This window comes from Hipposideros armiger, unplaced genomic scaffold, assembly GCF_001890085.2.
Source record: "Hipposideros armiger isolate ML-2016 unplaced genomic scaffold, ASM189008v1 scaffold_27, whole genome shotgun sequence".
Lineage (NCBI taxonomy): Eukaryota > Metazoa > Chordata > Mammalia > Chiroptera > Hipposideridae > Hipposideros > Hipposideros armiger.
In genome coordinates, this window is record NW_017731377.1 from 5,780,681 (window position 1) to 5,792,838 (window position 12,158).

The 12,158-nt window shown below is 39.1% G+C and overlaps 1 protein-coding gene across 4 annotated transcripts in view; it reads right to left on the reverse strand.

The window, feature by feature from the left end:
• GALNTL6 (polypeptide N-acetylgalactosaminyltransferase like 6) overlaps positions 1-12,158 on the reverse strand; it is a 1,038,752-nt gene that overhangs the window by 202,087 nt on the left and 824,507 nt on the right. For all 4 annotated transcript variants that reach the window (XM_019636099.1, XM_019636100.1, XM_019636101.1 and 1 more), the window contains exon 7: positions 9,808-9,991. In XM_019636099.1, coding sequence (XP_019491644.1) covers positions 9,808-9,991 — 184 coding nt within the window. The remainder of the gene's footprint in view (positions 1-9,807; positions 9,992-12,158) is intronic.

Genomic DNA, 12,158 nt, shown 5'->3' on the forward strand with positions numbered 1-12,158 from the left:
ATTGTTTATAAACCACCCAGTATATGACATTTTGTCATAGCAGCCCAAACAGACTAAGACATTTACCTACTTTCACATGTGATCTGAAATGAGGACCACCCATCTCAGAAGACATCAGCATAGATTCAATGTGAGGCTTTATCTCCTTTTCACTTCTATTATTCACATGTATCCACTTTCTTTAAAAAAAATAATTTGAAGCAAATTACAAGCAAAATTTATACAGTCATGTGTCACTTAAAGACAGGGATATGTTCTGAGAAATGTGTCATTAGATGACTTTGCCCTTGTGAGAACATCATAGAGCGGACTTACACAAACCTAGATGGTATAGCCTCCTACACACATAGGCTGTATGGGATAGCCTATTGCTTCTATGCTACAGATCTCTATAGCATGTTACTATACTAAATACTGTAGGCAGTTGTAACACAATGATAAGTATTTGTGTATCTAAACATAGAAACAGTACAGTAAAAATACATAAACCAGTAACATAGTTGTTTATTATCATTATTAAGTATTATGTGCTGTGCATAATTGTGTGGGCTACATTTTTATATGATTGGCAATAAATTTGTTTACACCAGCATCACCACAAACATGTGAGTAATGCATTGTACTACACTCCAGTAGCTATGACATCACTAAAGATAAGAATTTTCCAGCTCCACTATACTCTTATGGGACCATTAAATATGTGGCCCATCATCAACTACAATATTATGTGGTACACGACTGTATATATACAACCATATATATAGCCATAATGTAATAACCATCATCATAATTATAATTATTATAACTTAAAATACTGAAGTAATAATAAGGATAATATATCTATCGCTGTGTCAGAGAAATTCAGAATCAGGGACTTTCAATTGCCCACTGTCCAGCCCTTTGGGTCCAATCATAAACCTTCTGTCCTCTGAGTCTTTGCTCAAGTCCAGCATCATCTCAGCACCATCAGACCCCTGCCAGCTGACTCCTGCATACAAACTCTAGCCTTCATAATTTCTTCTAATATAAATGTTCAAGCCGTCATTGGAACACCATATGTAAGATTTGGACTTTCAGATCTGTACATGTTCTTCAGGCTTGTTTATGCTTATCTACCCTCCAGTTCTAAGACCATAATCTCCACCAAGTGTACTGGCCCATCCATAGCAGGTCTGCCTTTATGCAAAGCCTTTTGGGCAGTTCCATCACAGCCCACTTCTCCCATTGCATATAGTTGGTATCTGGAATCTAGATAACCCTAGATTCTTACAGCATCTTGGTTTGTTAGAAATGGACAAAGCTGAAAGATCAACATCATTACCTTATTAAGAACTAGCCTTTTTGTTAAAGACCTTATCTCCTGGATGGTTTTCAATGTTTTTAATTGTCATTCATAAAGTAAATGATTCCAGGAACGCCTTCTGCTACCAGATAGTTTTTCCAAAAACATCCCTTGATCATCTCTCTTCCTTCTACATGCAGAACAAAGGCCTTCTGAGGTTTGGTCTCAACCACTATTTATTTTTTCTGCTTTATTTTCTACCACCCCCCTTCAAGAATTTTGGCTGTATTCAAACTCATCTGCGGGTGTGACTTTACAAGTATTGTGCTTTGCAAATACTGTGCCATAGCATTTTTCTCGGCTAGTATTCTTTTCTGAAAAACAGTTGCCTCTTTTTCAAATATACACAGCCTTGTCAGACCATTTCCTCTCATGAACTTATTTATTTCATCGAATCAATAAACATTTATTGAGTGCTTGTTATATGCAGGTGCTAGGAACTAGCGATGCAGTGCTGAATAAATTGAATAAAACAGTCCTTCCTGACCTCATAAAGTTTCCATTCTAGTATCCATGTTAGCAATGATTAGAAGGACATTAAAAAAAAAAAGTTGTTGACTTGAGAAGGGAAGTAAAGGGAATACCAGAGCTGGAGCAGGTATTTTAGCAATGAAACTGAGGTAAGAAAACAAAGCAGAATACATCCAGGCCTTGGGCCTACATTCCTCTCTGCTGGGAGGGAAGGTGAACATTGGGTGAATGGCAGAAGGGTCTGTTAAATTCTGCCAAGCTCCAGTATGATGTTATCATAGGTAGAGTGAATGTTGCTGAATCCTGGGTACTAGGAAGGGGAGCTGTGACAATATTTACATGAGATCATGGACATTTCTTCCTTAGTTAAATGCTAGCAGAACTTTGATGGAAGAAGGCTGGGGAGCCAGAAAGAGGACTCTGGACACAGTGTGATTATAGAGCACAGAGCCGCTAAAAAGAGTCCAGACAAAGATTAGATTTAGGTAGATTCATGTCACACCTCAGGGGTGCGGGGGGTGGGACACAGCAAATAGTCATCACACATAAGACAGAAAGATGGACGCAGCACACCTGTTTGGGAAGTACAGCAAAGTGGTTACTGGTTGAAAGAACAGGAAAGTGGACAACAAAAAGTTACCAATCCAAGTGTGTGAACTTCACAATCCTTCAATACATAGGAAGCCATTGCTATGCCTGGAGTGGTGCAGATTTATTGATAACTGTTGGATGGCACTGGAGGTCTAGAGGTGATCGGCTGGTGTTGTCCAGGGGTGCCTGGGATGAAGAATTCAGTCTCTAGCCTGGCTACAGAGGAGCTAACTAACCGGCAGTGGTGAAGTAAGACCAGGGGTGAGAGTCGGAAGCCCAAGGTTCAAGAGGAGATGTTATCAAAGGAACAAGGACGGGGCTAGTTAGAACACTGGGACCTCGATCCTGACTGAAGGGTAAACAGGAATGAAAATCTATCTCAGGACGGAGGACTAGGTTTCACCTCCTTTCAAAACAACATAACATACCAGGTTCCTAAGACTCAGTGACCCTTAAAGGGAGTGGTGGCAGAAACAAGAGGTTCAAAAGTCCAAACACATGGCCAGAAATCAGAGAGGGTACCTAAAAGCCAAGGCCACTCCAGGACCCCAGAGATCTCAAGAGAGCAGGACAAAGGAGAGAAGAGCAGGGTGGCACCAGCAGAATAATGGCAATGACTGTTAATTTAGGAATTAATTTTGTTGACGTTACTCTGGCTGCTAAGAAAGGAGAAAGTAATAGGGAGCATCTTTTTGAGGTCAAGATTATTTCTACTGGCCACGAAAGAAAAACAGTCATTTCTGGGGAGCAGCTTCCGACAAGGGAAAAGTAATCTTACCACCCCTTGATGAAAATATTTTATCAGACGGTAATTCCTCTAGACACTGAGGATGAGGGCAGTCCAAGAGCCCCGAGAGCCAGCCATGGAGAGGGCTCTTTAAAGGGGAGAGATGGGTAACGAACACATCTGCTTGGGAACATCTCGTACTATGTTGCAGTGTTTAAAAAAATCTTCAGCGGAGTTTCATTTGGGGCTTTTGAGGGAGGTTGATTTTATTCAATGGCTTGATTCATTTTTAAGACCCTTGGGTCATTTCTGTTATTCTTGCCCTCTGCAGATTAGGACACCAGTTAGAAATGTGACAGTATTTTTCTCTAAACATTTTGTCCTTTTGCGGTTGTCAAATATTGAATTAGATCTTGTTATAAACAGATGAGAAGCTGGCATTGTTGACATTTTCCTTCATTAGGAAGAAACTGAAAGCTGACATTTTCAACCTATCCGCTCTACTGACAAAAATACAGTATGGAGAATGAAGCAGTCTGCTTCCTTTCTTGCTCTTATTACAGACTCACTAATAATACATTAATTGATGAAAAGACTTCACTTAATAAGTGCCTCAGTTTTCCTTCAAAAAACAGGAAAAGTATTGATTGACTCTAGGATTTAAAGTCTGAATGAATGAAAGAAGGCATTGATTTGAATCTAATGAGATTATTGATTAAACCTAAGATTTGAAATCTGAATGAGTAAATAAATGAAGATGTTTATTTGATTCCTGGTTTTTGCCTCTTATTAGTTCATTGTTTTCTTTGGTCCTCACTTTATTTGCAAAATTGGAAAAATAACTATAGCTACTTTGCCCATGCGGAAAGATTATTACAAGGGATCAACTAGATAATGCAGTGAAGTGCTTTACATACTGTGAAGTGCTAGACAAATGTTAGGTTTTAGGTTACATACTACAAAGCTTTAATGAAATAGATTATTTGGTTAGATTAATTGGGGGGATCTGGAATAATTTAAAGTTTAGGCAAGATCTGTGGTTGAGGTTTTGGTGAGCTGAAGTCCTGTTTTCCTCTCCTGGAATGCATCCCTAGACTAAACTGTTGAATATATTTTCTAACCTGATCACCCCAAAAGTTTGAGACCATACTTTCAAAACCTTACTGGTAGAGAATTATGTTGTTGGAGGCTGAGATCAAGGCAGCTAATACTACAGTAGTTTGTATGCATCAATTTGATTTTTTGAGGAAAAGGGGGCAAAGTCGGGAAGCAATTGCTTGAAGATCACAGCAAAATTTGTGAGAATGATGTAGCTTGAAAAGTAGAGTATGAACATAAGTCTCCCATCCTACCAAACTGAAACTCCTGGCTTTAGAGGTGGCCCAACAGGGGCGAGCAGAGCAAAGGGGAAGATGAGCAATACCTTATTGAATTCAGAGGTGAAAGTGGAAAAGATCTCTAAAATTGCCCTTCTTTCTTTATATCCTACACTAAATTCATAGTTTGACCAGTCTCTTTTTTCATGGGGAGTCAGTTTCATTCCTGGCTAATACTAGGTAAATTCAGTTTGACCAATATTAGGTCAAAACCCATGTAGAAAAAGTTTTGAGTAAAGAGATTATCTTTACTTTCAAATTCTGAGTAAGCTAAGGTACAGCTTAGTCCCCATTGGAATTTATGCAAGTGGGATGTTAAAATTTGGAATGTCAATTAATACAATCAATAAGGTGCTGAGCAAAGCTGGTCATTTATTCTAGGCATCAAGTCACTTGATTCTCAATCTGTTGTTCTCTTCTTTGCATTAATAAGTTGAAGCTTCTGTGCCTACCAAGGAGAAAGAGCCCTTCTTCCTACAGGCTGATTAGCCCAAGCCTGGGTCCATGGTCTTTTGAGCAGGGGAACAGCTAGATCTCATCCTTCACTGACACCCTTCCACCATGCAACCGTGTGTGAGCACTTTCTATCTGTATGAGGCAACCTTGGTTGACTTTGGTTGAACATAGAACATGTCTTGAGAAAAGATTTGCTGCAAGAATTGGTGAAGGCCACTGATGCTTCGCAACATTTATTTACCAATATTGCTGCTGTGTTTGGGGAGGAACTGTATTCTCTGAAAATGTATATATATATTTTTTCTATTTGAACATGATTATTCTTTAAGTACTAGAGAATGTATCTTCTCTGAGTAGAAAGGGAGGTGGGGATTTCCATGAAATAGTGGTAATCCTTAGGTCTGGGTTCTTATTCCAATTTCCTATATAAACTTTGAAAAATTGCTGAACCTCTTTGAACTTCAATTACCTCATCTGCAAAACTTCAGACAGTTTTATTTGCTTCACAGACTTGAGACAAAGATTAAATGAGTGAGCAATGTATGTCAGTTTCCTAGCCCTGTCCCTGACTCACAGGAGTAGACATCTAACAACTCTTAATTTTCTTCCCACCACCATGGTGTGGAAGAAAGAATGCAGGTCAGAATGGTGAGAGAGCAACCCTAGATTCTAGTAGGGACTGTTAATCTTATTGTGACCGTGGATAAGTCACTTAGCCTCTATAGCATGGATTTCCTTGATACAAACAAGAAGTTGAATTATCTCTAAGGTTTCTTCTAGCTTTATAAACCTATGATTATTTGCACATTTTTTTCTGATTCAATTCAATTTTAACCTTAAAGTTAGCACAACATTATGTTTGTTACTCAAGAGGCACTGACTTTCCCATGGCGGTGGCCATCGACACTTTCTCACATTCCTGTATAAAAAAAAGAGCCAGCAAGTTCCCAAAATCTACTGTCTGTCCCTTAGAAGAACAAAGGAAGACACTATCAGTATATCTTTAGAAAGCATTCTATTTGCTTGTAACAGTGACACAATTCTCTGTAACAGAGAGGTCGAATTTTATCCATTTTGGCATGAGCTATGCTTCACCCTTCTGAACTGCAGAATCACCCACAGAATTCTACATTTTGCTCTTAGACTCTCCGGGGAATCTTTGGTATTTGAAGTGTCAACCTTTAGGTGCCTCGCAAAAGGTCATGGCCATTGCTAGCTGTGTCCTGGGATTTTTCTGGGCTAGGTAACTGGCCTAGATGAGAAGTCACTTAATTCGAACTGATGTATCTGTGGAGATAGGGGTTTCTGAGAGAATAAATGGATATTTGTAGCCTGTGAGATTTTTCTCTCCAAGTACAGATATCCTTATTTTAAACATTTTGGAAATTGTTGGTATGTATAGGTGGAAAATAGAGAATGTCAGTCCTTGCTAATGATTACATATAAGAATTCCAACTATGATGATTAAAACTCTAAGTTTTGGAAGTCTTGGAGGAATCGTGGAGGTCTAACTAAGGAAGACTGACAGAGTGAAAGTAATTTCTCTATAATTCAAGGACAGGATAGAGGTGAATTCTGAAAAATACAGTGAACCTGCAAAATTGAATGGAGTCCTTATCAAAAGGAAGTGTGATCTCTAGGAACCAGTGCAAATTTCCTAGTAATTAACTTTATTTTTATGGTTGAGAGACTCATCTTAGGGCCTGAATATCTGATATAGTAGATGGACGATTTTACACTATCCTTGTGAACCAGTTGGGAAAACATAGATGAGGCTGCAGTAGTCAAGTGAATTTACATATATCGAACAGTTACACCAATGAGCATCATCTTTCACAAGATTCTGGAGGACCAGGAAGATGTGGAGATAGACATGGAAAAGGAAAAAGTTTCTTTTTGTTCCCCTCTTGGAAGGGATAGGTATGGTAGCTATTTTCAAATGTTTTTAATAGCTCTATCATCAAAGAGGAATTAGACATTCCTTGTGTCTCAACTAGGGCTATTTGGGATTAAGGAGGTAAAATTTTCTTAATACAAGGGAAAAGGTTTCTGCCAATCAGTCAAATGGAATGGAAGATCTTTCAAGGTAACAAATATTATTTCCCTGACAAGTATAAGAAGAGGCTGGTCATCTGTCTTAGACATTGCCTACTGGTTGCTTGCATTAAAGGGAAGTGGAGCAAAGTAATTTCTTCTGGTCCTTTCTAAACTTTTAGATGCTGAGATCATGTTAAAGTAAGTTAGTGGTCAGAATGCAAATGAACATCTTTCTCTTTGTCATCACAACTAAAGGAGCATATTATGTTTTGTCACACAGAAAGGGCTTACATTCCTAAGTGCCCTGTGTGAGAGAAAAACCAGGAATGAGGAAATCTAAAAGCCACCAATAACAAGAATTTTCTAAAAGCATTACATTATGACATAAACTATCAGAAAGGAAGAACATTTTGGTGTTTTTTTTTTAAAGACAAGAACATTTCTCAAATGTATCCAATCCAATCAGAATTGTGTCTGCCATATGATAATTTGAACCATGAATATTACATTTTCTCTCATATTCCAGGAGCAGTTTGTTTGAAACCTAGAGCACTTTGCAAAAATCAGTAAATCTTTTCCTGGTGTTTAAAGTTATCTATGAGCTTTCCTTTTTCCTCCTAATTAGATTGTTGAAGGCCTTGATTTCCAGTTTAGGAAGTTAGTAGATTTTGAACTCTTTTAATGAACTATATTAAGAAGTACAGTTTATATCATGACCCAGGCTCATATATGCATGATAAATAAAATCAAATATTTGAGAAATAACACTTATACTTACACATTAGCATAATATTCTGAAACTTTCAATTCAATTCAATCCATTAATAATTAACTCCTGTTCATGCCCCACTAATTTCACATGCTTTGCAGGTTGAAAAACACTACTGTGCTCAGCAGTCACTGAAAAATTCAAATAATGGCAGAATAAATGAGAGGATTCAGGCCTTGTCACGTAGAACGTTTGATCAACTTGCTACAGAAAGGTAATGTTTCCATATGTAGTGTATGAAAAGTCCTGGGGTTTGCAATGTATTTATATTATTCTTTAGCTCCTTTCTTCCTATATTTTCAGCCTCCTTCCCCTCTCCCCATACCCCTTGAAGCAGCCACTTGAAACATTAAATACTATGAGAGAGGTATATAGATAGACTACATTCGTTCTGTATATCTTACAGCTCTACATCTAGAAAAGCAAGTTTTAGCCTAAAGCATATCTATTTATGAGTGCATTCAGGTGACTTCTGATAATGGAATTGCTGATACACTGCTCATAGCTGTTTGGGTAACCATTCTTTTATTATCAGGAAGGCAGATGCAGTTCTTAAGATTAAAGTGGACACCTCCTGGGAGCTACATTTATTACAGAAGGCTAAAGTGTCCACATTCATAGGAATCAAAGGGACTCAAAGCAGAAAAGCTGTAGCACTCAACAGACAAATGCAATTTTGGACAGGACAGCAACTACCTAAGTAGGTGACAGGAACAAGAGGTAATTTAATTCTGAAAAGCACCAACTCTGCCGCCTCTGGGGTTAAGCCAGGTGCTCTATATTGTGATAGCCACAGCTTGGGTCTGCCTGGCAAAGGCAGTGGTCAGTGCAGGGACCAAGACTACTTTGATAATTTTCATCATTTGAGTTTCCTTGGTAGTGTTTTGAACCCATTTCTGCAGAGAGAAGGAGTGCCACCCTGTTACTGCAGTGGAAGTAAAGTCCATTTAGAAGGGGCATTATAACCCAGTCACTATGGCAGTATTTGAAAAACCATCATGGATGAATTTTAACACTTAAAACATGGCTGCCTTGAAAAGTAACAACTGGAGTGTGACTATTCCACTGTCAGCTGCCATCTAATGACAGTTCTGCCGTGTTCAGGGACCTTTTGTATCACCTCCTCCCCCAACCCCCCCACCCAACCCCCAACCTGGCTTTAAATCCCTCATAAACCTCTTTGTCAGGGAGTCTGACGAGTATCTCAGCTAGGCCCACTTCCAATGCTTATAAGAAACTCCTCCGATTACATCACTAAAACTTTTCTAATAGTTTTGAATATCTTTGAAATATTGGCCAAAGGATTTGGAAGAGTAACAAAGGGCCTTCCTTATTTCTCCTCAAAAACTCTCTAGCAATTTGAAAGTCTGAAGAGGCCTGTCTTCAGAAATTCTGAATACTTAATGAGTGTACTTCATATTACAGAACAAAGCAAAAACACGATTTCCCTCCCTTTTTATCAGGCTAATGTCTTCTGAAATCCCCTTCGCTTTCCCAAGAGTTTATCTTTCTTGAGGCTAGAACTGGAGGAAACATTTCCCTGATGTTTATCAAACGTTTACTGTAATTTAAAGCGCTAGTGTTGCCGAGGTGGTTTTGTATCTGGGAGCTTCTCTACTGCAAACTTTCACAGCTCATGTTATTAATGAAAAGACAATATTGATTTTAATGCATTTTAAACAGACTCTTGGAGTGTTGCAAGGCCTCCATCACAGGCATGTTTCCTCACTAAGAAAAATAGGTAAAGTTTTAAAATGATAAACATTGTAATGAGATCAAAAGAGCATAGTATAAGGAATAGATAAAGGTATGCCTTGGGCAATCTCTGGGCTAACTTTTGGAAAAAGTTCATGTATTTAGCACAGCTTGTAATTTTTCTACAGTTGGTAGGTCTGACCTTGCTCCGATGCCTTGAATATTGCTGCCACCTGTTTTACCCATTTTGTGGGAGGTAATTTTTCTCACGGGTCCCACGTGGACACCCTGGAATGAGTGACCTGCCCTCTCTCCCTTGGCCCCTCCCTCAGCTGCTACTCACTCAAAAGGGTCGCTGGGATCTGCCCTCTGGAGCTCTGGAGGGATGGGGATTCTTTTGTAGTACATTTCCCAGTCGAAGGCGCCTCGCATGGCATCCCCAGCTTGTGCCTCATACCCAAAGTGATTGTGGTCAATGACATCGATCATGGGGCACACGATGGTTTTGTGGTTTAGTGCAATTTGGTCTGAAAAATGAAAGCACAAAATAGGAAATGACATGCCTGCCTAGGTCATCTATCATCTTTCAGCAAAGAGAAGCCTAGAGAGCCCTCCTAAATGCATAATGTGTGCCTCCTGGCTCCCTGCTGCCGTCAGAGCACTTTGTGGAATCGCAGTTTGAAGGCTGGACTTAATGTGATGGGACAGTGATTAGGCACAATTAGTTTGTTGCCTTTTCTTTTAAGAAAGTTATGTCCCAGAGAGACTCGCAGAAGTTCATTTAGCTGTACCTCTGTCACAACGTTGCTCTGATCTGTCCCCAATCTGTCATTCTCTAGTGCATCCAACATGCGTGGAGTGTAAATGGTACTGTGTTCCTTCAAGCATACCGCGAGAGCCTGCTGAGAAAATATTGGCCTGCTTTCTGGAGGTTCCAAATGTAAATAGTTAACTTCATGGCTTTTTTAGCATCTAGTCTTACAATGGCCATCATAGCTGTTGTCCCCCTAAATGCTGACAGATCAGACATAGAATTCTTGGCTCTCAGGCTCATCAGAGATTTTCGCCAAGTCCTATTTTGCTACCGATACAGACTCTGTTTATCAAAGCTATACATTTTTATCTTCTCCCATCATATCTAAAAACTATACTAGGTGGCATGATACTACTTATACTATGCTTGCTACTACTAGTTTCTTGAGCAACTACTAAGTGATTTCAACACATGCTATTTCTAACCTTCCTAGCAACCCTGTAACGTGGCTATTACAATCAGTCCCAATTTACATATGAGGAAACTATGCTCACAGAAGTTAACTAACTTGTCAAAGGTCACTCATCTTTTGAGAGCAAGAACCAGGATGCACCTTCTGTTTAATGGTCCAACCCTAAAATCTGTGGTCTTTCCTGTTGGCCACGGTGCTTCTCATGTGGCAGAAAGCTGTTAGCTTCCTCAGTTCCAGCTCCTTCCTTTCTTTTCCATGTAGATATTATTATTGTGTCATGTTAACAGCCCAAGCAGGGAACTGGTATTTGCATAATTGGCTCACCTAGAAGTGCTGCATGTGAAGTTATTCTTCCCAAGAATGTGCATTAAATCAAGATTTATTATAACAAACTAATACTGTCTGACAGGCAGAACTTTAAGTATGACTATTTGCTTTCTGGTTATTTGGAGGACATGATGTGGCATGTGGAACAAAGTACATTTAAAAATCTTTTAAAAACCCCATATTGTTTAGAAATAATGAGCTTTGGATATTTCAGTATAATTATTTTGACGACACCGATAGGCAGGGTGTGGAAACCATAGAATCCTGTGGAAGACCTTCCCTCCAGATCTACGTGCCCATTCATGCATTCATTCATTCATTCATTTAAATCCAACAACTATTTATTGAGCAGAAACTACATGTCTGTCACTTTCTAGGTTTGGGAGATACTGCAGTGAATAACAACCACAAAAATCCTATCTTTAGGCATGGAACAAAGACAATCAATATACATAATAAGTAACTAAATTATATGTATGGTAGAAGGTGATAAATGTGATGGGAAGAAATAAAGCAGGGTATGGGGAATGTGGAATGCTGGCATGTGGAAAGGATTGCAGTTTTAGACAACATGGCCCCAGAGAGCCTGGGGGTCGCCTTAATCTTATTTAGCTAATTAGTAGACAGAGAGACCCCAGCACTGCTTCATTTAATCTCCAGCAAGAGCTCTATGAGTATCCATTTTCATCTGGGCATGTTTTGTAATGGGTTTAATCTTTATCGAAGTGGTGTTTCCCCATAGATGTCTTTGAGAGGGAAGATCTCATTGCTGTGTCCAAAATATTTCTTCTGTCACCTCTGCAGTATTTTAGTATTAAGGTTTCAGTGACTTTCTTCAATCAAATACAGAATCAGGTTGATTTACAAGTTCCTTGACCAACAGAGTCCCAAGGTGACCCAAAGAGAATGAGTCTGTTAAACTGTCAACTTTCCCTTCAAATTTCCTTTCAGCTCTCATCCTGCCGTACTAGCTGAGAGTGAAAGCAGCATGACTAATTTTTCATCTAAGGTTTATGCCTACTTTTCAATTTCCAGGGATCAAACAAACAGACTCTTAATGGGAAATTGAAATTCAGGTATAATCCCAAGGTGAAAAATGAACTAAGAATCAGGCTGACTCCGCCTGTTTTTTCATTTTGGA